The sequence below is a fragment of the Maylandia zebra genome, linkage group LG3 (genome assembly GCF_041146795.1).
Source record: "Maylandia zebra isolate NMK-2024a linkage group LG3, Mzebra_GT3a, whole genome shotgun sequence".
NCBI classification, from domain to species: domain Eukaryota; kingdom Metazoa; phylum Chordata; class Actinopteri; order Cichliformes; family Cichlidae; genus Maylandia; species Maylandia zebra.
The window spans coordinates 60,706,665-60,733,854 of NC_135169.1; the positions used below are offsets into that span (position 1 = coordinate 60,706,665).

Consider the following 27,190-nt stretch of genomic DNA (forward strand, 5'->3'; position numbering starts at 1 on the left):
TCAACCAGAAGCTTGTGGATGGCTACCAAAAGCGCCTAATTGAAGTGAAAATGGCTAAGGGACATGTAACCAAATATTAGCACTGCTGTATGTATATTTTTGACCCAGCAGATGTGATCACTTTTTTCTGTTAACCCATAATAAAGTCATAAAAGAACCAAACTTCATGAATGTTTTTTGTGACAAAGTATCTGTTCCAATCACTCTATCAGAGAAAAATCAGAGTTTTAGAAATAACGGGACACTCGATAGAGCCATTATATTATATTCTTTACAAGTGTATGTAAACTTTTGACCACAACTGTAACTAAGCGTGTTCTGTGGTCACCTTTAATTTTATTCACGTATCATGTTGCTGTCATTTTTAACTCATTCTTGTTTTAATTGGCATTTAATAAAGAAATACCAGTCAAAAATCTGTCCAACTGTCTGTGAGGTAGCTGTGGCTCAGGAGGCAGAGCAGCTCATCTGCTAAGTGGAAGGTTGGTGGGTCAGTTCCAGGCAAGATACTCAACCCAGGTTGCTGCAGATGTGTTGCATTCATTGTAGCATGAATGTTAGACAGCACTTTGACAGTTTGCTGGTGCATGAATGAAACTAGCTGCATAAGGTGCTTTGAGTGCTTGAGCAGAGTAACAACTAGTCAGTTTACCATAAAAGAGAATTTAAGGGTCGCATGTTGCTGACATAGTGCTTTATCTGACTACTAGTGAGTACAATAAAAAGAACTGAAGTATTTTATGGCAGTACATTTGCAAGACTTGCAGAATGTGTATCACTTTATGTGTCTGATTTCATGACTGTGACAGTTCTTGTGTTTCTACAACACTGCTGCTAGTTGGCTGCAATTCTGAGCTGACAGAGGAACTGACTGGAGGACAGGAAGTGCTGAGTCTTTTCCTGGGATGTTGACGAGGAAAAAAACTCAAGTCAAACCCACGTGCAAGCAAACAGAGAGAAAAAGTTGATGGAAAATGTTTGGAATAAATGTGTTCATCTCCAAAAAATGCTTTGGGGTAGAGGTAGGGGACAAAGCAAAGAGTGATTTAATACTGTCATGTGACTCAGCTGCTCACTGGGTGATTATTAACGTGAAGTCTACGCAATTTAATTTTAAGGAAAAACTGTGCAACCTTTCCATGTTCAAGCACAGACACGTAACTGAATTGTTCTGGTTATTGGTGTGCAGATAAACAAGTGGCAGCATTTATAATAAAAGAAAAACTGAAATAAAGCGACAGCTTTTCACTACTATGTACGTCAGTGTAGAGCTCACCGAACCAACACAGGAAATAATCCACATTTAACGTCATAATAAAAGTTGCTTCGGTATAATCAGTATACTTTGTTAAATGTTGATTGAAAAATGTAATAATGTAATATACCGTTAATTAGGTTATATATGACATTAAGTGAAAAAAGATTTTGTGATATATTTATAAATGTAAATAACAACAATATGAGAAAAGGGAAGTAAGCAAACAATGAAACAAAGATCTCCCTCTTTGCTTACATCAAGGTCAACATATTGTATTACCCATAAAACGCACCACAAACACATACACAAAAAACATTTGCACCTAATTCTACAGTAAAATCAGAAGGATTTATTTATTAGTAGTATTTATTTATATTGATTTATATTTATTAGTAGTAGTAATAGTATGTTAATTCGGACTCGTTCGTATTGACCTACAGGCTCACTAAGTCAAACTTTTGAAGACTTTTACTTTGAAAAGGAAAAGCGAGGCAGACCTCCGTGTCCCTCACTGGGAGTTTACCAGGTGCATCGTGCACAGGCATGTGATGCTGTGCTGCTGACTGGTCGCAGAGGACGTTGCGCAGCTGCCTTGGAAATGTCAGCCCGGTCGGAGCGGGATTCTTGGAGCCACAAGTACCGGAGACAGCTTTCCACTGACGTCCAGCAGTACCGGCATATGACGGAGATACTACACCGGCCGAGCGGAATGGGTAATGAGACAGATCCTTCTCATGCTGCCGTTCACTACAAATTAGCAGATGCGTTTTATATTGTTTTTTCACAGTAATTGTGTGAAAGCCTGAAACTTAAAGACAAATTTTGTTTTTCTGTTTTCTGTTTATATAAGCAAATTATCTGTTGTAAAGCAGCTGACTGTGTGACTTACGTAAAAATATGTGTCTAACATCGTGTTCTGTTAAAAGTTCTTTGTTAAAGTTAAGTTCAGATACTCTTTGTCACTAAAAAAAATTACATTTAGAAGTAAAAGTAGCGTTCTAATAAGAAAATTTCCTGCTGTAGCTGATTGTACATGAGATCATGAAATTGCAATAAGTCACACATTAACATATAAAAGCAGGATTTTACTGTTGGTTTAGGTACTTTTATTTTTAAGGATTTTGTGTCCAATCCAACGAGCTTGGAAAGCAAAGCGACTGGACTTGTTTAAGTTTCCTAAAGACGTCCAGTCACATGAAGCTTCAACCTCTCATCCCAGAAGCATCTTCAGTTCTAACAATAAATGGCAGAGCCCAGGTATTTAAGCCCTAGTGGGAGTTGTCCCTGAGGGTGTTGACTCACTACCGGTCATGTGCCTCGTCACACGAGCCAAGGTGTGAAAAAGGCTGTGGGTCATTACAAGCAGAGGTTTGATGAGTTTCTACCTGCTACATAAGGAATGACAGTGTTGTTCCATTTAAATGCATCTTCACCATTTCTTCAGGAAGCTTAAAGAAGTCCAGTCGCTTTCCCTTCCTCCTTAGACAACCAGAACCTGGATGACTGAGAACCTACACAGACATTTTGTGTCCAACTGCATTCAGTGGTTATTTTCGCTGATTACTTTTTCCACCAAAAATGGTTTAAATTGTGCTAAAAGAGTGGTGCTGTTGGCTAGTTGATTATTCAACTAATGTTTCATGTGCAGGAATGAACTGTTACGTAGCTACATGTAGAACAAAACACCACATTTTAAACATGTTGTGTGCAAAAGTCCTAACCATAGCAACTAATAAAAATATGAATCCCCTCTCAGATGTATTATTGCAAAGAGTCACTGGATATTTGTAGAGTAATTTAGTAATTGAGTATTGTATTTAGTTGTATTCAGTTATTTCGAGACTTATTATGCAAACTTCAAGCATTTTATTAAATAAACAGTTGTTTGCTATTTCACAATATTATTCGATAGCTAAACATTTAATTACTTTGAGCAAACAACTTCAATTGTTCATTGAATATTGTTAGTTAAATATGAAGTTTAACAAATTAATTTTGCGTGACTGAACAAATAATCAGATAAATCCAACTGTAAAGGTCTTCTGTATTTTAGATATCATTTGCACATCTATAATTATGCTTTATCTTTCACAGGTTATTAACAAATGATTGTATAATGGTAAAATGTAAAAACACATAACACTTTATGTTTTTAGCAGTGCATGGTTTGTCTGGAGATGCTGTGAGTCTGAAGGGAACTCTGTCAGCGTATGAGGAAAACTTCCCAGTAGGTGAGTTTATCAATTCCAATTTAATGCTGTCAAACCATCTTTAACTAATTATATATATAATATATAAAATTGGTGATTGAATTATGAACATTCATTGAAATACTTGGAAATTCCACATTTCAAGAGCGTTACTAGAGACTATCACACGTTTTTTCCCCACAATTTTCAGTGTTATGATGCAAGTCAAGTTACAGTAAGTACTTTCTTGACAGATGATTGGTTAACACTACAAGTAAACGTGAGTGTTAGTGAACGTGAAAATGCTGTATCAGTGATGAAGTTGCTTATCTATGATGTGATCAAAGTAGAGCTGAATCAGAGTAGTTTACTATTCTTATACTGGTTAGTAGGTATTCTATCTTCTTAAGAACTACTAGAATAACTCGCACGTTAATGGCTTTTTTTTTAATATCACATCATCACTGCATTGTCAATGACGTTTTCCCTTCCTGTAAGAATTCCACTTGGGAGTAAGGCTCACCTATCTATTGTTTCATTCAGCAAACTCTGAGATTTGGAGCTGAGAATGCCTGTCTGGGTCAGGTGTAGCTCATATGGTCATTACAAAATAGCCAATAACAGGTACTAGAGGCTAGACAGCCTTGGTAAAGGTCCTGGTAAAACCTTGATGCACAGTCACATTGCTAATAGGTAAACAGTGGCTGACTATATACAAAATTCCCTGCTCACCCCTGCAGGGGACATTTTATCCTTCAAGCTCGCGTCCTCTTACAGAGCCCTGGGAGTTTGAGGGTCCAGCGCAGTTTCTTAGCTCTTCCTAGGACTGCACTCTTCTGGACAGATATCTCCGATGTTGTTCCTGGGATTTTCTTGAGCCACTCGCCTAGCTTGGGGGTCACTACACCTAGTGCTCCGATTACCACTGGGTCCATGTTTACCTTCACCCTCCACATCTTCTCGAGCTCTTCTCTGAGCCCTTGGTACTTCTCCAGCTTCTTGTGTTCCTTCTTCCTGATTTTTTTGTCATTTGGTATCACTGCGTCTATCACTACAGCTGTCTTCTTCTGTTTGTCTACCACTACTATGTCCAGTTGTTTAGCCACCATTTTGGCCGTCTGTATCTGGAAGTCCCACAGGATCTTACCTCGGCCATTCTCGACCACCTTACTGTCCCGATTTGACCTTGAGACTACCAGGCCTTATTCGGCACACATGTTTCTGTTTCTGTGCGTCTTGCACCCTGCTGTTATGTGATGTATTATCTCAGAGCATCTTTACACAGCCTGCACCTGGGGTCTTGCCTGGTGTGATAGACCCCAGCCTCTATGGATCTTGTACTCAGAGCTTGTTCTTGTGCTGCCATGATTAGTGCCTCTGTGCTGTCTTTCAGTCCAGCTTTGTCCAGCCACTGGTAGGATTTCGGATGTCAGCCACTTCCTTTATCTGCCGGTGCTACATACCGTGCAGGGGCCTGTCCTTTCACGATGGTACCTCCTTTTGCTCCTCTTTATTGGGTTTCTGCTGCTTGAGGCATTCACTGAGCATGCAGCTGTCCATGGCCATCTTCCTGAGGTACTCGTGTGATCGATGTCTCGTTCACTCTTGGCATACAGCTTGATGTCCATGTACAGGATTGTTCCATTCCATAGTCGGTAACCATAGCCACTCTTTTCAATGATCTCACTGAGGGGGTTCAGGCCAATCCAGAACAGTAGTGGGGACAGGGCATCTCCTTGATAGATCCTGTGCGATGGGCTTGAAGTTGGTCTCTAATGTCCATCCCCATCGACTTCCTGATGAAGGCTTTTAAGGTCCTGTTATTCTTGGACAATTCTAGGCATTCCAGTATCCAGGTGTGGGCCATTGAGTCATGAGCCTTCTTGTAATCAATCCAGGCAGTGCACAGGTTGGTCAGCCTAGTCTTACAGTCTTGCTCTGTCTATCAGTACCTGGTGTTTCGGTTCTCTGGTATTCCTGCCAATTCGTTTCTCTTCCCTGCTTACGTATTGAGCCATGTGCCTGTTTTTCTTAACCTGCCTGACAGGAACTTCCACGTGATACTGAGGCAGGTTATTGGCCGGTAGTTGGATGGGACCGGTTATTTCTGGAGTTCCCTGGGGATCAGGAATCTTGGACCTTTGGTTAGCCATTCTGGGTGTCTCTCATTGACTACCAGCTGGATATCTGCCACTATGATGGTTACTGGATCCTGTTCAAGGAGGTTGCTGTGGTCTGCTCTTAGATCCACTAGCCACTGAGCATTGTTATTATGGTTTGCATCCTTCTCCCATATGCTTTTCCAGTGCTGCTCCGTCTCCAGCCTTGGTGGTGCTGTTCTCATATTGTTCCCTACTGAGAGTACACCTTGGATGGTTCTGTGCAGAATAGATGGTTTATTTTCCTGCCTTCTACTTCTCTGTGTATACCTCTTCAAGCAGCTGTCCAAGGCTGGTAGTCTTTGCCTGGGTGTCTTCAAGGCCTCAGGCATAGACAGCTTTCTGTGCTTCTTAGGCACCTTTCTGCAACTCCATTAGTTGTGCTACCTTGGTCTTGGCCTCTAGTCTCTTTCTCCATGGTGGGTACTGCTCCTTGTGGCTGTTCATCTTATAGTCATCTCACTGATCACTGCTGCCATGGTGTTCTGATCTTGGTAAGCGGCTACGGAGGGTCCAGGTTTCAAGTTTCCCCATGATCCTATTATGTACCTTGTCAATCTCTAGCTGTGAGAGCAATTCCTTCTTCTGAATGTTTGAACACTGAGCTACTAGTTGTTTTGCTGTCAGTCTGGAGAAAGTTGCACACCAAAAATAGTGATGTTTATAGAAGTTCTTTGAACCATTGTCAGATGCTGGGATTGCAAGGGTTATCATGTCAGAACACGCTATGGTCTCATGAAGTCTATTTTAGATGAGTTAGGAGTCAGTGTTTTTTTTTTAATGCATGATAAAACATTTTAGGAGGAAGACAAATCACCCTAACAAATCATATTGCTTTTAGTGGTACTTTGATCCTGGAGTATTACAGGAAATAATCTAACCTGTAAAACTGAAGTGACCTCAGTAGAAAATTATGAAACATTTTAAAGTGGTTTATACCTTGAACCCACAAGTTCCTCTTCAGTCACTTATTAAACTGTGAGAGAGACACTCAGTTTCATCATTAGCTCATCATTGGATGATTTTATTTACAGTGAACTCACTGGCAGTTTGTATTTTAACCCATGTGAGTTGATCTTCTATTGATCTTCTATTGTTATAGAGGCTTAATAGAGGTTTTGGCCATACCAGATCAAAGGTAACCAAGAGCACTCATTTTATGAGATCTCCTTGGGTTCAGTTTTGGAATTTGGCCGGAATCCTATTTGTAGGTTGAAGCCTATATAGAAACAGTTTATATGGAAATGATTGCGCCTCCCTTCGCTTTTCGAGAAAGCTCTGTATTGCAGTTGAAAGCCTGGTAGATATAGTGAGCTGTTGGGGACATGTTCACCCAGCCAGATATCATTGATCCTGTTGAGAGCTGCTCCAACTAATAGTTTTGCAGAATTCTCCAGATGGATGAAAGACAGGGTAAAGTTTTATTTAAAAACAAACAAAACAACCTGATTACTTTGTTGATGTGTGTGTGAACAGGAAGGAAGAGCTGAAAACTGAACAGATAAACACAAGCAGGAAAAGTAGCACTGAGCAGTATTCAGGCTGCTATCAGCTGCACCATCTTGAATATGGAGATTATTAATGACTTTCATTTATAACACTGTATTTTCCTAATTATTCATTCTGTGCCGTTTACTCTTGTTTTTATGCATGGTTGAAAACATGTTGTATGGTTATATCTTTAATAGACACCACACAGCCATATATGTAAATTCAAGGAGGCATAAACTCATTTAATAAAATATGAAATAATTGGTCAACAGATACATTTTTTTAGCTGATTTCATTTTCATTATAATCTGTGTTGTCCAGTCAGGACAGGAAAGCTATGAAATCAGCACATTAGAGTTGATTCACTCATAGTCTTGTCTGTCACGTCTATATTAAGTGTGTGTTGTGTGTTTAGCTCTTCCTGTACTGCTGGATGTGGTCAGGGGTCCAGACCATCTTCCTGCAGATGAAAAGTCACAGGAAATGCTGCGAGGGAAACTGTGCATGCTGGAGGCTGACAGCTCCGAGGTCAATACCCTATTTAAGGTATAACTCCTGACTCATAACACACAGACACACACAAAAGCCTTCTATTGAGTATTTTAGTCCATTATATATGTGCTCCAACACAAAGTTCCTCCATGAATTGATAACAATGCAATAAATATCTTCTCCTTAGTTTGTTTTTTGTGTATTGAAAACTTAAAAGTGAGTGAAGTATCCCAGGAAGGCAACCGTCTTCTGGCCTGCCCATCACAGAAGCTATAAGGTGCTGAACATGGAGAACATTGTTGGCCATTACACAGCTTACAGTGTGGAGAAAAAATGTCTTCTTTGTACTTTTTGGGGGGAGGAGGGAGCAGTGAACGAGTACCTGAAGTGCTCATGGATCTCCATGAGCCTCATGGTAGGCACTGTTCCTAAGTTGATTTCTGTTTCCTTCCTCGTGGAGTGTGGAATGTACGGCTTGACGTAGCAGCAGGGGTGGCAGTACTTTGTCTCTAAGGAGCTGCCAACTGATAAACCTTTTGGTCAAAGAGGTTATGAAATGTTGAATTTTACCTGAGGGGGTCGCTCCTTTAGTTTAGGTTGAAACTCTACCCCTGAGGTTTCAGTGAGCCCCAAAACCTCACTACTGATATTCTGTGGTGAAACATTTTATCCTAATCAAGTGATGTGTGGCTGCAACAGTTCCCAGTGTAGAATTCAGCAGGGATTGGCTTTTGAGGCCGCCGACACTTTGCGAGCTCAGCTCCAGGATTCTGTGGGAATTCCATGGAAATGGCCGGAGACGGTCTGCCAGTGATGCCTGTGCATGCTTGACACCCACACCGTTCATGTTTCAGAGGGAATATGCTTACTGACCACCTAAAGTGCTTTAGATTAAAGCTTTCACATTTAAACATATGTTCGTACAGTACTTTATTAACTCCATCTGAAATGCCAGCAGCACTGCAGTATGTATAGTATAGTATAACAGCTGTTTTTACTTCAGGGGCCACAATCGGCCTGCAAAGAGAGAGACGTTTTTGTTAAATATGAAAGGGGGCAAACATTTTTGGTATTGAAACTATATTTTCTGTAGATTTATGGCTTTTCCTATTCATAACCCCCCCCCCACCCCCCCCCCACCCCCCCCACCGTCATTCAATGAGCTAACATAACTTTTTCTGTAATTTTACTCATCTGTTTATTACAATGTAAGCCCACAGACTTGTGCTAACATATTTGTCCATCTTCATATTTCTTTAATACAGTGGCTTTCAGAAGTATCCGGTCACATTTTGTCACATTACAGCCACAAACATGAATCAATTTTATTGGAATTCCAGGTGAAAGACCAACACAAAGTGGTGCACACGTGAGAAGTGGAACGAAAATCAGACATGATTCCAAACATTTTTTACAAATAAATAACTGTTTATCAAAAGTAAAAATAATTATTCAGCAGAAAATTGTCCCCATTGCTGTTAAATAGATTAATATTGAACTCATTTTAAATACTTTATATTCTGCTCATTGTGCAGCCTCGTATTCTATAAAGCATGTGTTTGTGATACAAATGTAAAAAATGATTTTTCATTTAAGTGGCGATTGAGGAGGAAAAGCTGAGAGTGGCCATGTGAGAAGGTTTCAAACAAACTGATCAGAGGTTGAACCCTCTAAAGCGTACCCTGTCACTGGTGTCAGACAGATGTTTCACAACATCTTTTAAACATCTGTAACTCCTCAACCTTTTTAATTGAAAGAGTTCAAACACTTCCTGACAGCTCTGCCGTGATATTAGGGTCACTACAGTGATCCTAGGCTCTGTGTCGCAGCGCCCCGGTGAAAACAAAGGTTGGTTGAGAGAAGAGTGAGTGAGTGTTATGGACCTCCACAGAAAACAGACATTTGTGTTCTTTTCACTGTGTTGTGTTTTGATGTCATTTGTGTGCACTGGCAGCCATGTGATTGTGGTCAGTGAGCAACCTGCCACTGTTTGAATTATTCGAGACACATTTTGGGCAGATCATCATCATATATGTTTTCTGCTGGTTTTGTTTATTTTTAAATACTTATTCTGAAGTTTGCTTATCTTCATGTGGTGTTGCTCACTCTCTGTCTCATACTTCAAAAACATCTGGAAAGTGGTGGTCTTTAGAGTTTTTATGGCTGGAGCTGTGAAACATTATTGGACCACGTTTCAGTTAAATATTAACTCTTCTCTTCTTGTTGTGCTGCCACAGCTCATTTTTCTGCTGTACTTCCTGTAACTGCTGTAAAACTGTAAAATGCGTTTTACTGAGACATGAAAAGTGGCTGTCAAAACCTTCAGTTTGATGTTTAAATGACATTCATTATGTGTCAGTTTGTTAAATGTGAGCATCAAATGATAATTGGATCAGATGGACAGTTAAGAAACTTCAGTATCAACACTGTTTTCTGTTTTCTTCAGGAGCTGTCCGCCCATCTCATCTCCATCAACAGTGAAAGAAAAGCCATTTATGTGATGTTCACAACGTTTGAAGACATATGGAAGTTCACCACATATTACAGAATAGGTATGGAGTACACTGTAGCGTGGCTCCGCCTGAGCTGTACCTGTAGCTACACCTGTAGCTCAGAAGGTAGAGCAGGTCATCTACTGATCGGAAGGTTGGCGGTTCGATTCCTGGCTTCTCCTAGTCTGCATGCCTTGGGCAAGATACTAATACCAAATTGCTCTCCGATGCATCCATCAGAGTGTGAATGTTAGAAAACAGAAAAAAAAATGTGCTGGTGTGATTGGGTGAATGCACAAAGTTGTGTGAAGCGCTCAGAAGAGTAGCAAAGCATTATATTAGAACCAGGTGGAAGTATATGGGATGTCATCTAAGGAGCTTGGAAAGAAAAAGTAGAATTGAGCTGAGAGATCTATCGCTTTATCACCTCTTCAGGTTTTAAATCTTGTTCATAAAAGTAACTAAGTAATTAATTACTTTTGAAAATATGTAATCAGTAAAATAACGGGATTACTTTTTGGGGGAAGTAATCAGTAATTAGTTACTGATTACTTTTTTCAAGTAACTTGACCAACACTGCTAATGACAATTGAAGTTGTATAACTGGAGACAGACTATGTTCTGTGTGGAGTCGAGTGTGAGGGACTCTGTTTGGAGGCTATAGCTTGGACAGTGAGCCCAAGAACACCAGCAAATCTACAACAGAATGACTGAAGAAGGAAAAAAACGAGGTGTTGTACTGGCCCAGTCAAATCCAAACCTCAATCCAACTAAAATACTGTGACAAGAAGTTAAGAGAGCTGGACATAAACAAACGCCTGTTAACCTCAATAAACAGACAAAAGATGATGTAGATGTTGTAGAGATGAGGATAAAAGTCCTCCTTTTAAATTAATACATAAACTTCAAGTTATTGTTGCTAAAGGTGTTGGATTAGTGGAGTGTATTTGGTTGTTCCACACTGCTCTGGCATTTTGTCTTAGTTCTTGTTAATAAATAATGACACAGTGTAAAATGTCATGTTTTGTGGTACATCTTATCCAAATACCTCACACTGCCTTCTGTGAACATCCTCCTCTCCTCCAGGTTTCCTGCGCCATTGCATGGAGAACCTACTGCTAGAGCAGACGTTCTGGCTCAGTTCTTTGAAGGATGACTTTGCTATTGAGGTGACCATTCAGGAGGAAACACTTAACCTTTTCTACAGAGGCATCCTCCTACAAGAAGGTTGGCACTAAAATATCATTTTAGAAGGTGATTAGACATGAGATCAGGAAACTGTAAATTAGTAACAAAGGTGTGCATTTACCTGGTAAAATCTTAGATGAGTGAAAGGATAAGTTAACTATTTAAATGAGTTACATATGTTTATATGCTGATAATTCCAATTCACACCAAACGCAACATCATTTTATATGCAGGCATTGAGAAAACACAAATCCTCCCACTCAAATGCCATGTTGTGTAGTGAATTTAAAGGACTGATATAAACTTGTTCTGAGAAATAATTTCACAAGCAGCCTGACTGAGGTCCATTTATTTAAAGGACCAGCCACACCTGTATCATTCCTATACCAAACAGTATAGGAACCCATGATATTGCTTTTTTTTGGGGGGGGGGGGGGGCAATTTAGTCATGGGTCCGCTTATTTAATTTATGGCCAGATCGTACTGTCATAGCTGAGGAGATCAGGTGGGCTCAGGAGGCCAGTTTGGAAGATCAAGCTCAGTGTGTTTATTTACAGTTAATGTTCAGCAATAAATGCAGGTGAGTGAATATTAGTCAGCTGATCTCAAAGCTCCAGCTCAGGCTGTTGCAGTTTTCCACGACAAAATGTTTTCTCTCTCTCTTTCCCTCTCTGTTGGACATTTCTAGCCCTCAGAATGTAGACAACAGCAGGAGCCAGTCAGTTTGTGCAATAATGTCACTAAGAGCTTTTTGTATTTTTAATGTCATTAATGTCCTTATGACCTCCAGCTTGGCTGGGGAAGGCGTTCCTCCAGACTAGCTGGAGGGCTCTGAGTATCCCAGCCACCAGGAGGTCTGGGCTGCCCCCAGTTTTTTAATTTTTTTAATACATGTGTACGGAGTTGCTGTTTTACTGTCATTATATAAGTAAACTTAGCCTGGTCACTCTCTTTGTTGTTAGGTTCATTGTTTGCCAGTTGCAGTGCTAGCCAGATGTTTGACAGTTCAACCTCTGGAGGAGACCTGTACTTGGAGCAGGGAGACATAGCCCAGTTCGAGCCTCCCTTCCTAGGCTCAGGGTGGACTGTTCTCTGTCTGGCTGATGGAGCGCGGGGCACTGCACCTAGACCTGCTCTGGAGCCAGTCATCCCTTTCCATCAGTGAGTTACAGCCACATAAAGGCCCGTGTGGACCTTAAGCAGTCTCATAGTAACTTTGATGTGAACATGAAGCACCGTAAATGAGGTCAGATAATCCCATCTGTCCACAGGTGGTTTCTCAAATCTTGTGCAGAAAGCATTTTAATAGGTGATGGTAAATCTACCTGTGACTTCCCTCTGCACTTTGGTAAGTGTTTGCATTATGTTAACTTCAGTTACTTTCATTTATCTCATATAATCATTTCCAGTCTAGCCTTGAGGTCACTGTGCTAGGACTAGGGCTACAACTAGAGCCTGGCTCACAGTATCGCCTCCAATTCATCCCAAAGGTGTTCTGTTGGATGGAGGTCAGGACTCTGTGCAGGCCGTCAAGTTCTTCCACACCATTTATGGAGCATGCTTTGTGCACTGGTGCAGTCATTTTGAAACAGGAACGGCCATCTGCAAACTGTTCCCACAAAGTTGGGAGCATGAAATTGTCCAAAATGTCTCGGTATGCTGAGCACCCCCAGACAATAATTCCCCCCCCCCCCTTTACCCAGCTTTACACAAAGCAGTCAGGTGGCATGCTTAACACTTTGTATGTATTGGGTTTGGTGATGTGACAGTTGGCCACACATACGCCACGTATACCATTGATTACATTTGGGCAAATATGCATTAGTAAAGTTGATTTTCCAGTTTTCAGAGATACTTATTGCTACAGAAACCTCTCTCACAGTTTGGGACTATCTTCATGCAGTGTCTCCTCTGTTTAGCCAGAGGAACCTGTCTAGCTAAAAAGGAGTATGATGCTGAGGGCCCGGACGAGCTGAGTGTGTCACCTGGTGATCCCATCACGATTGTGGGATTTTTGGTGCCTTGTTTTGATTGGTTCACGGGGAAGAAGGAAGCAACAGGAGAAATGGGTCTGGTCAGGACAAGCTTGGTAAAACCGTCCACTGACGCTTACGAGTGAGTGTAACAGCCGATACAGTATACAGTTATATTGTATTACACCATTTTAGGTTGAGATGATGACAGTGTGTACCTGTTTTCTTCTCTGTCACCACTCCAGCTCTGCAGAGATTTTTTTAGATGAAGAGGATTGGATTTTCTCGAGTCCGCAAGAGGAAAAAGTCATCGAACAATCCATTGCCATATTGAAGAAAAAATCTCATAATGATATTGGGCATAATTACAAACTAGGTGAGAAGGAAAAGGAAAACGGCTTACTGATACCTACCGATGCTCATAGTACATATGCTTACATACCAGTTAAATAAAATCTTTGCTGTAAATACCATATTTTGGTTTAGCAAGCTAGCTAGTGATTGTTGGATGACTAATAATAAAGACTGTGCAAGTAGTATTTTGTCTGTATGTCAGCAAGATTATGGAAAAAAGACCAGCCAGGAGCAGCTGTAACATGGGAAGAGAAGAAAAAAGTATTAAACGATGGAGCAGATCTAGGTCACCAAATTGCAAGATAGGAAAGTTATAAGATATTACAATTGGTTGTGTCTGAGACATTTTGACACAAATAGATGAACTCAGCCCAACAACAGGTTGTTTAGTGTGCCAAAGTTTGTGGCAAGAATAAAAACCTGACAAAGAACCGCCATCCAAGTCCAACACGAAGACCTGTAAGTGCTGCTGTCAGCATTGCTTAACTTCCATTGATGAGTTCATGGAGGCAAAATCTACAAGCATAATGAGGTGTTATATGAATTAGGGACATGAAAAATTGCAATCCTCCAAATGATTACTTACTTATTAAATGTAAATTTTTGACGTGTTGGTGGCATTTGAGGAAAAGTCTAAAAACATTACGTACCAACCAGCCTGCTAACATCTGTGCCATCTGTGAAATCTTGCTGCTAGCATGACTAAAATAATTCAGATCACTGTAAACTGCCACTGCTGTGGTTATGGTTGTGTTTGATTAAATATACAAAAACTGTTGCCATGTTGTCACAGATGAAAGAAACCTGTGTCTGGTGTCCTTTGCTTTACTGTGACAAAGTTACACTCTTTTTGCCTTTATAGGCTATTGCGCGCAAAGATTCCAGTTAGATCACCGTGCATATAATAATTTTATGGCATTTCTTTGTGTCTATGAATTTCAAGACTTTTGTGGCCACAGTCCAACTTCTCGCTTGTTTTGGATGCATGCAGTTCTCTGTCGCTACCGTTTTGTATAAATAAAGGTTCAAAGACAAGTATAAAGTACATTTGTGTATATAATTTGCACCAAGTTTTGTTTCTGAGCATTTATTTACCAGTTACTGAGGATTTTGTTGTTTACACATTCACTTTCTCATAATGGCTGTTGTTCAATCTTAGATATGGTCACTTATCAGGATTCTGAGAAAAAAACATCACGTAAGTATGACATTAGCATTTCTTTACTAACTGGCCTCCTGTGCATGCCATCATTATTGTCTCTCTCATTATTCTTTTGCAGCCAGCTTTTCAAGAAAAGTTGAGTCTGAACAGAAAGAGTTCAAGACAAACATTCACAGGTTTCTTGATCAAGACAAACAGTCGACCCCTCATTACACCGTAACCAAGAGGGAGACTCTAGAGGAATCGGGCCTGGCTGCGGAGGCAAAAAGCCCCAAACTTCCCTCTTTCGTGGTGCAACCAGTTGAAGGGAACAAGAACACATTGATTCCACTCTTATCTTTTTTGGACGGCCGAGACTACAAAGTAGAGTTTGGCATTCTGTACGGACTGAGTTCTGAAAAACTGGCCTCCTCCACTTTCACTGGTCACTGTGATGAGGATGAACTGATTTCCTTTCTGGGTGTTGCCAGGGAGACAGCCAGGAAGAAACACCTTTTCTGGTCACAAACTCGTTTATGCTTCCTGTTGGGGAAGCTCTGTGTGGGTAGGTCAAAGTTCAATCAAGCCCAGGTTTATTTTGAGGAAACTCTCAGTGTCCCAAGAGAAGGCTTCACAGACCTCAGGCTGTTGGCCAGCATCTTCTCCAACCTTGCTGCAACATATCTTTTGCAGAAAAATACAGAAAGTTTCTTTGCTGTGACAGAACGACTTGTTGCCTTACTAATAGGAATCCCAGATTGTCTGAAAAGCTTAGAGGACAACTCTTCTCTTAAATACATGCTCAAGAAAGCTATCCTCTCTCACAACAAAATGGCAGAAGCCCGGGCTTGTCTGCTGTTGGCAAAGCACCACTGGACTTCTGCTATGGGAGCTCAAGTTGTTCCTTATCTGGAAAGGCTACTCATTCTTTGTGATGAAGCTCAAAGACCATGGAGGATCTCTCCCAGTCATGGATATCTGGCGCTGGGAAAGCTTTACAGTGAACTTCACCGTCCCCACCTCAGTGCCAGTTCAGTCAGGAGAGCTTCTCTGCTGCCCTCTGCCACGCTCTCTGACTGTCTTGGCAGTATGGTATTACTTTTGGACACTGTCGCTGAACAAGAAACCCCCGTTCCACCTCAGATGGCTCCATATTTGCACAAAGCTCTCACTTTTCCAAAGCTCCAAAGTAGAGAGAGAAACCATTACCAAATTTTGAGCCACCAGCTCACTGTTTGTCTTTGCCAACTCTATTGCAAACACAAGATGACGGGACATGCGATTTGCCATATGCAGGCTCTCATCAACAACAGTCCTTCGAGGCAAGTTTGCGTCTCTGTTTCAGAAAGAAAAGGTTTTCTCATCTGGCTGGCGTGGCTTTACATTGACAACAGTCAGCCTGCAGTTGCTTTGGACATACTGGAATCAATCCTGGCTTCGATTCCAGAGCACTGCACAACTCCTCAGGAAGGTGAGGGGGTTTCTATAAATCGCATTAAAAATTTAAAGTGTTTTTTAGTTTTCACCCAAATTTGCACAGATGCCCTTCAGGCTGAGCCTCACAAAAGTTTAAGATTTGCTTCTACAAATATGTCCTTTACAGCAAGTTCACTGTAAAGCTGATAAACAGGAAGTGATATCATATTTTATTTGCTTTTTATATTCTTGATCCCAGATCTGTATGGACCGTCTCTTCCTGAGTTTTCATTTCTAAAATGTGTCATTTGACCTTAAGAGACTGGAATAAGCAAAGCTGTGTGTGCTGAGCTGTTTAGCTTTTTCATTTTGTCTTCAAACTATACTTTGTTTTAAAAACTGCAGCTCATATTTCAAAGTTGTAATCTGCTGTTTCACACTCTTAAATGTAGTTATAAACCAAGGTCTACCTCAAAGGCAGATAACACACAACAAGTAGTTAAACTTCAGGAATGTCTAAAGACATAAAGACCTGGACGAGCTCTAATTTCCTGCTTCAAAATTCAGATCAAACTGAGGTTTTTGTACTAAAAATATCTGAAACATGTCTAACCAGATGCTTACTCGGGATGTTGTCACGTTGGCCTCCAGTAACAGTAAGAATTTTGGAGTCATTTTCGACCAGGATTTGTCCGTTAATTCATGTATTAAATATGTATAACTTTCTTCCATTTGTGCAACATCTCTAAAGTTAGAAACATCCTGTCTCAGAGTGATGCTGATAAATTAGTTCATGCTTTCATTACTTCCAGACTGCTCTACTGTAATTCATTATTATCAGAATGTCCTAAAATTCCCTGAAAAGTTCATCTAAAATGACACCCTTTGTACTTCTGTTTAGTTAGAACTGGATCAGGTGACTCTGAATCCTTCCTTAGTAATTGGCTTAGGAGTGTTTCTGCTTCACACTCATGCATCACTCAGCATTTAATGATTAGTTATTATTAACCTCTGCCTCTCTTCCACGTCTTCATTCAGAGTTACATCAGAGTTTAACCACAGCTTTGCACATATAACTATTTTGGTATCTGGGATCTTGACTAACTCATTTTGTTATATATATTACATACAGCTGAAACTTTTAACTAAAGAAAGCGGTCACCTTTAGAAAGACTCAGACCTTCAACTGATTAATAAAACTATGTGGAGTGTACTGTAGGATAAAGATTTAGCAAACAGGCATTTCTTAAATGTTAAAGTAAATTTCTTTAATGCAATACAAAGGTGTGGTTCTCAACATGCGGGGCGTGGCACTTCGATGTATGGGTGATGTTCGGAGGGCAGCAGAGAGCTACCAGGCTGCTATTGACATCTGCCAAGAGTTTGAAGATATGCCAAACGGGGCCGTAGCTCAGGCCAATCTAGGTGAGCTAGAATATCCTACTGCGCATAAATGTTTCGTTCCAACTATGTTATGACTCTTTCTCATCTTCATAAAGGGTTGTTGTGTCTGAAGGCTGGAGCGAAAACACTAGCAGAGAGGCATCTGTCTGAGGCAGTTCAGCTTTTCTCTGAGCTCAGTGAAGAAAGCAATGTGGAAAACTTTATCCCCGTATTGATGGAGCTGGGAAAGTATTATGTGAAGCAACAGCAGCTGGACTATGGGAAAGGATGCTATGAGTGGGCTCTGCTTCTGGCAATCAATGCTAACTTGTTAGAGTGTAAGTATGAATGTCACATAACCACAGCAGTATCTTATATTCTGTGTTAAAACTGTCCTTCTTTCTCTCTGTCACTTCGCCAGACGAGCTCGGTGTAACACGATGTCTGTGTCGTCTGTATGAGTGTAAGATTCCAAACCAGGTTCAGTGGATAATCTACAGTCAGCACCAAGTCCAGCTGCTGAGACGCACCGGATACAGAGAACAGGAGGGAGAAGCACTGGAAGCAATCAGCCAGATCTACCTTTCTATTGGCACAGAACAGTACGTGCATGTAGACTTGCAGTATGACTGGAATATGACATTCACTTACCTTTTATGCAGCAAAGTGCAGTGTTCTGTGGTTTAGATCAGATCGGGACTGAAAGCTGAAGGCTCCGGCAGTTTGAGAGCGAAGTGCTCTATTGAGGTCTTTATGATAAGACGAGGCCTGATTATTCCAGACCTTCCATTTGAGGAGAAGAATTTTAAACACTCCTGTCATGTTACTTTCACAGTGCTAAATGTGTTTTGCCCAGTGCTGGTTTCGGATATTTTTGTTTAGCTTTTCCATTCTACAGAACTCAAAGGGATCTATACACATTATAATTTCACACCGCTTGCTCCTCTTTTATCGTTCAAGCTCGGGTCCTCTGCCAGAGGTCTGGGAGCTTGAGGGTACTGTGCAGTATCTTAGCCATTCCTAAGACTGCGCTCTTCTGGACAGAGATCTCTGATGTCATTCCTGGAATCTGCTGGAGCCACTCACCTAGCTTAGGGGGTCACTGCCCCGAGTTCTCCGTTGACCACGGGGACCATGGTTGTCTTATTCTGCTTCTCCACCACTACTATATTTGGTTGGTTAGCCATCGCCAGTTTGTATGACTGTATGAGTTGGCTTGAAGTTAGCATCTAGTGTTGTTCGCCACATCCCCATTGAATTCCTGATGAAGGCTCTTGCTTGATCTTGTATAGTTCTACACATTCAAGGATCCATGTGTGAGGCATCCCATGACCAGACTTTCTTGTAGTCAATCCAGGTAGTGCACAGGTTGGTCAGTCTGATCTTACAATCTGCAACTATCTACCGGGAGCAGGACTGTCCAGCCTTCAGTTAGCCATTTTGGGTGTGTCTCATTCGTTAGCAACTGGTTCATTTGTGCTACCAAGCACTCATGGAGTACAGTTAGCTTCTTTAGCCAGTAGGCTTGTGTCATGTCAGGCTCTGATGCTGTCCAACTCTTCATGCTTGAGACTCTGTTTTGGATGTCTGCCACTGTGATGGTTACTGGATCCTGTTCAGGGAGGTTGCTGTGGTCTGCTATTAGCTACACTAGCCATTTAGCATTGTTATGTCTTGTTTCCTCCTTTCATGTGATCTTCCAGTGTTGCTCCATCTCCAGCCTTGGTGGGGCTGTTTTCATCATGTTCCCCTGCCATTTAGCGTATACTTAACCTGTGGTAGCTATAACTCAGGTGCTAGAGCAGGTCACCTACTAATCAGAAGGTTGCTGGTTTGTTTGCCGAATGCCAAGTTGCTCAAGTTGCTCTCTGATGGATCCATCAGAATATGAATGCATGTGATTGTCAGATAGGAAGAGTATATAAAAATAGTTTTTTCCCACTGTCACGAAGTGTTTGCTCATAGGTGGCTGTATGATTGTGATGATTTTTTTCTAATATTGTAGGGTTTACCTTATAGTGTAAGGTGCTTTGAGGCAACTGCTGTTGTGAAGGGTAAATGAAATTGAATGGAATCAAATTAACACTGGGACCACTGTAGACCTTTAAAGTTATCTTTGAATTGTTTCAGGGCGTACCGAGCTGCTCTTGACTACACCAAGACCAGTCTGGGTATTTTCATTGACCTGGGCTGCAAGGAGAAGGAAGCATATGGCTGGCTACAAGCCGGGAAGATCTACCAGCTGCTGGGCCAGATTGAACTGGTGGACATTTATGTTCAGGTCTGATACCAGTGTTTTCATTTGTATTGTCTTAAACTTTTATTATTCTCAGAATTGCAAGTTTACATTGAAAACTATGTCAGCCATCATGAATATCTCTCAAATTCAATCCATCCATTCGTCTTCTTCCACTTATTCTGGGTCAGGTTATGGGGACAACAGCCAACTCCCCAGTCACTTCCTCCAGTTTATCAGGGACACACTGAGGCATCCCAGGCCAATAAAGAGATGTAATCTCACCAGTGTGTCCTGGGTCTGCGCAGAGTAGAAAAGTATTATAAAAGAATTACTCCACTTACCACAACTCTTAAGTCAGATAATCAGCAAAGAAAATGTGTGGATGAAAGAGCAGTCTTCACAATTTTAGCGATTTCGGCTTTGGCCAAAATGAAATTTGTTTATCATACACTGAAATCCTGTATTTCTGGTGTTTTCAGGCAGCTCAGGATGTAGCTTTGAGCACAGGAGACACAAGCTTTATCTTGAAGCTTCTTGAAACTGCAGGAGACATTTTCTTCGACAGCTGCCGGGACAGGGACAAGGCTGTCCTCTTCTACAGGGTACTTTAGAATAATGTGATTTCAGTCATTCTTATGTAGGATTAGATTATTTATCCATGTTTGTTAAAACTTTTTCAGCATTATTGTGCTATGATGATATTACTGTAATTTCTCCAAAATTGGTGCAAACTAATAAAAGCTCAACACTGTAATTATCATAATTAAATGGCTGTATTTTTATGTTCATTGCATGTAGGACCGTGCTCTGCCAATCGCAGTGAAGAGCAACAGCATTCACAGTAGACTGAGGTTGTGCAATAAGCTCACTGAAGTGATGTTCTGTCTCAAGCTGTACGGGGAAGCAGTGGAGTTTGCTCACATTGCAGCTGACATCAGTAAGAGTCTGGGTAAGCAAAACAGCACACACCGAAGTCGTTTCCATCTTTTGTCTTTCATGAAGTGTGTCAGCACTGGACCAAAGTGTATTCTCTGTACTTTTCAAAACTATTGCTACTATAATTAAAAGCACTTTAAAGATGCAGCTTCACCCAGTCCCCTTTTTTCAGGCTCGTCAGGTGCTGATGCTGACTTAAAATATTCAGGTTTAGGAGTTGTTGGTAGTACCCAGTGTGTACCTGTACTGTCACTGATTGCTAACCTACATAACACAGAACATAAATTAACCATTTTTAAAAACCCTTTGGATAATAGGTGTGTTGTCAGGTGACTACATGCTGAACTATGGAAGCATTAATGGCATGTCGGAGCGGTAACATTAACAGTTTTACAAACTGTACATATGTAAGGGGCTTCCATTTGTCCTGCAGGTAACTTCGAATAGACACTCAACCAAGGGTTTCCTCAGCACACAATTATTGCTTACTAGTGTTTTCTGTTCCTGTCTATTGCCACTCAAAGCAAGAGTGTTAGTAGGTTATTTGCTAACTTTGTTTTGTAGCTTTTTTGTGGTGCTTTGTGCATCCACAAATCCCAGAGCCTGAATCCAGTTAAGCTGCTTTGCACTGCCCACAACAGTATCAGCTGTTATTTTAGATAAGCTGCCTTCAACGATTGCATTTTCCTTTTCAACATTAACTTGTTCTAAACATTAGTTTGTCTAGTATTTTCATTATCTCCTGTATGACCTGAGGCGCCTCAAGGTACTTTGAATTGTGAGATAAAGACGTTAAAATAATACAGAGAACATCCTAACAGTCAAACAAACATTTTCATTTTTAATGTAATTTACTTGGTGTTTGCAGTATTTTTTTCTTATTAATCTCTATTAATGTAATGACGATAAAATTATAATGTCTTCTTTTGGTTTTAGTAATTTTGGGGTGTGTAATGACAAATGATAATAAATCATGACAGCTGTGAACAGCACGTATGATTAGACTCCAAAGTTTGCTCCTATGAAAACGTATCACTGGCTTACATGCTGACATTAGGTCCTGTGCTAAAACCAAATGAACTGTGTACATGTAGGTGAGCGTCTGAATGAGCGAGTGGCGTGCCACCGTCTGGGCTCACTGTACCACTGTCTGAAACAGTGTGAACTGGCTGAGCACTATTACCTGAAGACCCTGACCCTCTGCCCAACACCTCTGCAGTTCGATGAGGAGCCACTGTATTATGTGAGGCTGTACCAAACACTGGGAGACATTATATTCACTGATCTGAAGGTAATGGACTGGGTCATAGATGTGGGTTGTTTTCTGTATTTTAAACAATAAAATGTGAATCTGATGAACATAGTGATCTGCGATATGCCTAAACTGAAATCCTGCCTCGACAGGACCCTTTTGATGCTGCTGGATACTACCACTTAGCTCTCGCTGCAGCCATGGATCTGGGCAACAAAAAGTCTCAGTTGCAGCTGTGCACCCAACTCGCCACCATCTACCACAACTTCATAATAGACCGGGAGCGCTCGCTCTTCTTTTATCAAAAGGCACGAGGATTTGCTGCAGAGCTGAACGCAAAGAGGATAAATATTTCACCAGGCCAGCAGTACAGCAGCGCACAATACAAGAATATAGGACAGTAGGAGGGACACTGCATGAAGACAGGAGATGCTATTTGTTGGTACAGAGTAGACATGAAGCAACGTTGCACACTGAAGCTGCTTTTCAAAGTTTCACAGTTTTGTTTTCCAACATGATGATAAAGTCAATAATTCCAGAGAAAAAACAGATTTTTTTCAGCAGTTTAAATAATAAAACGTCATAACTCTGAGCCACCGTTGCTGTAAGACGAGCGTGCCAGCGGCATAAACCAGGCATATACTGAAATTTTTTGATCATTGAAATGAAATACATAATGAAATATTTATTTAATATCGTTTGTTTTAGGTCACATAGAGGGATCTTTGTCTCAAACCTAATTAAGCTCTTTAATTCGATGTTTCTTTCTGAGACGCACCGTGTTTGATGCTGTTTGCTTCCCTGAAATCTGAATGCCTGTGGGTCTCTAACTTTATCTTTGTGTTTACTTCATATTTCATTTAAATAGACAACTGTGAACAGGTACGTCCTGACACGTGGAAACAGGGAAACACTGTTCACTCGTTTAAAATCGACAGCTGGTCACTAGTGAACATCCCAGGCTGGATCTTATTCATGTAACTTTCTTTTTTTTTTTTTATTAGTTTTTCTGTTTTCACAAACAGTACATAATTACATAACATAATAAAGTGTACAATTCAGAACCAAAAATAAATAAATAAATAAACAAAACAAATAAACAAAACAAAAAAAACAGACTGATAACTAAGCACAGAACGACAGCTCAGTTCCATCTAAAAAATAAATAAATAAAGAGAAAATACAATACAGTACAATACCTGTGGTCCCAGTATTACGTTGCAGTTTGAACACTCAAGAGAATCCTTGTAACATAATATTAGAAACATCAGATTCCACATAATTCAAGTATGGTTCCCACACCTTAAAGAAATGATCTGTTTTTGAGTGCAATACAAATGTAAAGATATTCCAATGGCACTAGATCCAACACTACTCATTGCCAACCTAAATCCATTGGAGTATTATATTCTTCTTTGCCGCATAGGTGAGAACACAGTACAATCTCCTATTATTCTTGGATATTAATCGCCGGCTGGGGAGGCCCAGTATAAGAGACAGAGGGTCCATCTCCAATTCACAACCGAAAATCTTCTCCATTTGAGATAACACATTAGACCAATATTCTTGCAATTTCAAACATGACCAGAAGCTGTGAGTTAGGGTACCAATTTCTGTCTTGCATTTGAGGCACATGGGTGAAAGGGTAGGATTATACTGATGTCTGCGAAATATGGATATATGCATTCTGTGTATGATTTTTAACTATTGCTTTGGTACGATTACAAACTGAGATTGATTTGGCATAACTCCAGACATCTTTCCACTCTTCATCATCAATTGCTATACCTAACTCCTTTTCCCATGTGCCTTTAAGCCTCTGTGACATCACTGAAAGTACAGAATATAAAGCCTTATAAAATATCTTATTCATGTAACTTTCTAAAGTGCACTTGCTTACTACTTTGATGTGACTTTGATGGGAGAAATAATTATTCAATCCCCTGTTGAATTTTTATGAAATGAATAGTCCTTTACTTCTGTAGTCTAATAGTTCTTTATAATAATTTCAGTTTGATGGAGAGAGACAGAATCTCAAAAAACTCGGAAACATTACAGTTACTTGAAGTTGATTTAAAAATTAATTTGTGCGTTTTTGATCCCCTACAAGCCAGTTTGACCCCAGTGTAATCTGTGCACCACAGAGTCAGTCAATTACAAACACTCCTACTCTCAGTTTGTTATGTGTACACTGCATGAGTGTGTTATGGGATCAGCCGCCTCAAGGTCAGAGGTCAAGTTTTCTGAAAATAGTTTGAATGCAGTAAATGAGTTATATGAGTGACAAGTACGAACAGTTCTAAAGACGTTCTCGTATTTTTAACAATTACCGGATGATTCCCAAAGAGTTGGTGATCAAATATTGTTGGGTCCTGAAAAAAAACTGGATCAGTGGACAAAAGAAGTCACGAAGCTGAAACGGTACATCTGAAAGTTGTGACTTTCACCTGCAAAAGGTCACACACACAAAAAGCAACAGTATCTTGTATAGTATCAAAAACGGTAGCTTGTGTCATATGAAGCATGTCAGTTTGCCTCCTGTTTCTACAGGAGCAGAGCAACTGCCAGTACAGTCCTGAAAACCTGGAGGAGCCTCTGTTGTGGTTTGGGGCTGCCAGACAGAATTTTGTGTTGCGCTGTTCATTTTGTCTGCTGTATTTTTCTTTATGTAAGCTCTTAGTGGCAGCTGACTAGCTGGAGACCAAATGGTACTGACTATAAACTGGGATTGGAGCATAAGAGAAAGCATAAATGTACTGTCAGATATTATCTGTCATGCTGTACCATCTAGAAAACATCTTGTTGGCAACAGCTTCATTCTGTAGTTTGGAAATCATTCCTAACCAACGCAGTAAAATCATCGTTGAATAGACTGAAGTCATGGATTAGCCTTCCGAGAGTCTGGAATCTCAACATCGTTGAGGTAGTGTGGGATTATATGGACACCGACAGGAACAAAGGAGAGATTGTTGAAAGAGTCTGCAGATCATCTACCTCCTTTAAGATGCTTGGAAAACTGTAGACCTGAAGACTATTTAAAGGAAGTACAACAAATGGCACTTAAGAGAGTGCCATTTGTTGTGTTGAAGAATAGAGATGGCCAGCAGAATTGTACAAACCCTGGTTTTGCCTCATGTACTGTTTTTCCATGTAAATTAGGTGCAGCTATTGATTAAACCTATTTCCCGTTTTCCTAGCAAAATATTAAAAAGTGACGATTGACCCAAGACTTTTGTATAGTGCTGGAAATAGTTGGGGTTTTTTTTGTAAATCATACAATTTTAAATTCTAAATCTTTTCAGTTTTTATTCTTTAAACATTTTAGTGTTTCAGGAGATCAATCCTGGATTTATTTTTTATTTGTTTGTTTGTTTGTTAACAATAATAAATCTTTTTGGATGTCAGAAAAACAACCTACTGTCTTCTGAGTTGACACAAGGACAAAGTCATTGATATAAAAACCATTAATGCTTCTAATGATGTCAGTGACACACGTTGTGTAGTTTACATTATTGGCTCTAAGAAGACGGGAAAGAGCTTGGGTTTGGAAAAATGCTGTGGGTGGAGTTACAAACACAGTTTGTACGTCATGAATCAGTTACCCTGACCTTCCAATGACACCAGTCTGAAACATTCTGTGGAAGCTGGTTTCTGCTACTGGAAACAAAAGAGTAACTCCAAGAATAACTCAACATTTCAAGTTAACAAGTAGAAATTTAAGGGAAAAAAAATGGATGTTAAGTTAAAATTTAAGTTAGTAAAATAAGTTAAAATTTCTAGTGAGCATTGCCAGTCTTGAATTACGTAATTTCTTCCGCTTCTGCTTCAAGAGTGACAAGGACATTACGTAACTTCACAGCACTTCCTGACTGCCAGGGCTAACTTGAAATTTCGAGTTCACTCGTCAGAGTTAAATGACTTATATGAGACTGTGAGACTTGGATCTGACAAAAGAAGCATTTGAGTTATTTAGGTGTAGGCTCTGTGACGAGCACTTCCTGCCTCAGTGAACACAGTTTTTTTATTAATATGTATTGTGAGGAGGATCTTGTTCTATTCTATTAAACCGATCATAACTTTGTTTATTGCACTGATGTTGAAGATCTTATGGTTTGCAATGAATTTTGAGTATGATGCAGATAATTGGAGGCTGTTCATTAACCAGCCCAAAATATGTAACGTGTTCAGCTGCACATTTCCTTTGCATCTGTGCCAACTGGTCATTCTGTCTAGTTAAAAAACACCTATGAAAAAAAAACTGTATCTTACTGAATATCTGTATTTTTTAACGTGGCATCACTGAATTCAAACATTCAAGACTTGAGAGATTCTCAAGTGCTCAAATTTTACACTATTCATATTCTGATTAAAATAAACTTAAAAAAATGTGGACAAGCGGTTTTTATGTTTTTAATCATATTTTTAATAACAGTATTACCATCCCCAGTAGCATAGACTTTTTTTTAAATTATGATCTTTTCCTAAAATTGCATAAACAATAATCTCATGGCTGAAAACTTTGCTTTCACCATTTTTCAGTATTTTCATCTCTTGGCAGTATGTTATATGACTTTAGCTGCCAATGACCTGTTTTTGAGTCCGATAGCTGTGATGTCACAAGACAGTACTGGTCAGTTTTAATGATGGTGCTGATGAACATTTCTCATGACACTGTTTGATCAACATTGACAGGGAGACTCAGTACTAGTTGCTTTGATTTGGTTTGGTAAAACGCCTACAAGAAGAGAGAAGCGATCACCCCCGATCAGACTGTTAGCACTCTGTTAGACCTCTGCCTCACCACCACACATTTAAATACAACAAGGGTTTTTACATGGACCTTTACATGGAGGAAGTGGAAAGGAAGGCTCTTGGCTCTTTCAAAGGAAGAGTACCCAGCCACTGGTACAGATATGTGGACGACACCTGGGTCAAAATCAAGACACAAGAAGTGGAATCCTTCACTGCGCACATTAACGCTGTGGATAAAAACATCAAGTTCACCAGGAAGACACAAAGGACAACTGTTTGCCTTTCCTGCGCTGTGCACATTGAAGAGAACGGCAACCTCAACACTGAAGTTTACCGGAAGCCCACACACACGGACCAGTACCTCCTCTTTGACTTCCATCACCCTCTGGAACACAAACTTGGAGTAATTAGGACCCTACACCACCGGGCAGAACATGTTCCCTCTAAGCCTGAAGGAAAAAAGAAGGAACACACG

General features: G+C 40.3%; 1 protein-coding gene across 2 annotated transcripts; it reads left to right on the forward strand.

Moving 5' to 3' along the window:
* The first annotated feature begins 1,809 nt into the window (after positions 1–1,809).
* Positions 1,810–25,640, forward strand: LOC143416615 (SH3 domain and tetratricopeptide repeat-containing protein 1-like). Of its 2 annotated transcripts, none has more exons than XM_076882044.1 (19): positions 1,810–1,971; positions 3,415–3,489; positions 7,513–7,643; positions 10,036–10,141; positions 11,168–11,308; positions 12,232–12,430; positions 12,541–12,617; positions 13,189–13,384; positions 13,488–13,618; positions 14,756–14,794; positions 14,877–16,208; positions 17,438–17,578; positions 17,653–17,874; positions 17,958–18,138; positions 19,667–19,817; positions 20,255–20,377; positions 20,574–20,724; positions 21,806–22,002; positions 22,116–25,640. In XM_076882044.1, exons 1-19 carry the CDS (start codon positions 1,857–1,859, stop codon positions 22,365–22,367), a joined length of 3,960 nt encoding a protein of 1,319 aa, XP_076738159.1. In that variant the 5' UTR covers positions 1,810–1,856; the 3' UTR covers positions 22,368–25,640. The 2 variants fall into 2 exon arrangements, with proteins under 2 accessions (XP_076738159.1, XP_076738160.1); XM_076882045.1 differs by having other exon boundaries at positions 3,418–3,489.
* Positions 25,641–27,190: the final 1,550 nt, after the last annotated feature.

Excerpts from the sequence above, each read along its gene's own strand:
- LOC143416615 (XM_076882044.1), top strand. The coding sequence starts at position 1,857 with ATGTCAGCCCGGTCGGAGCGGGATTCTTGGAGCCACAAGTACCGGAGA. Across the intron at positions 16,209-17,437 it reads CTGCACAACTCCTCAGGAAG|GTGTGGTTCTCAACATGCGG; the intron begins GTGAGGGGGTTT and ends TGCAATACAAAG. Across the intron at positions 18,139-19,666 it reads CTTTCTATTGGCACAGAACA|GGCGTACCGAGCTGCTCTTG; the intron begins GTACGTGCATGT and ends GAATTGTTTCAG.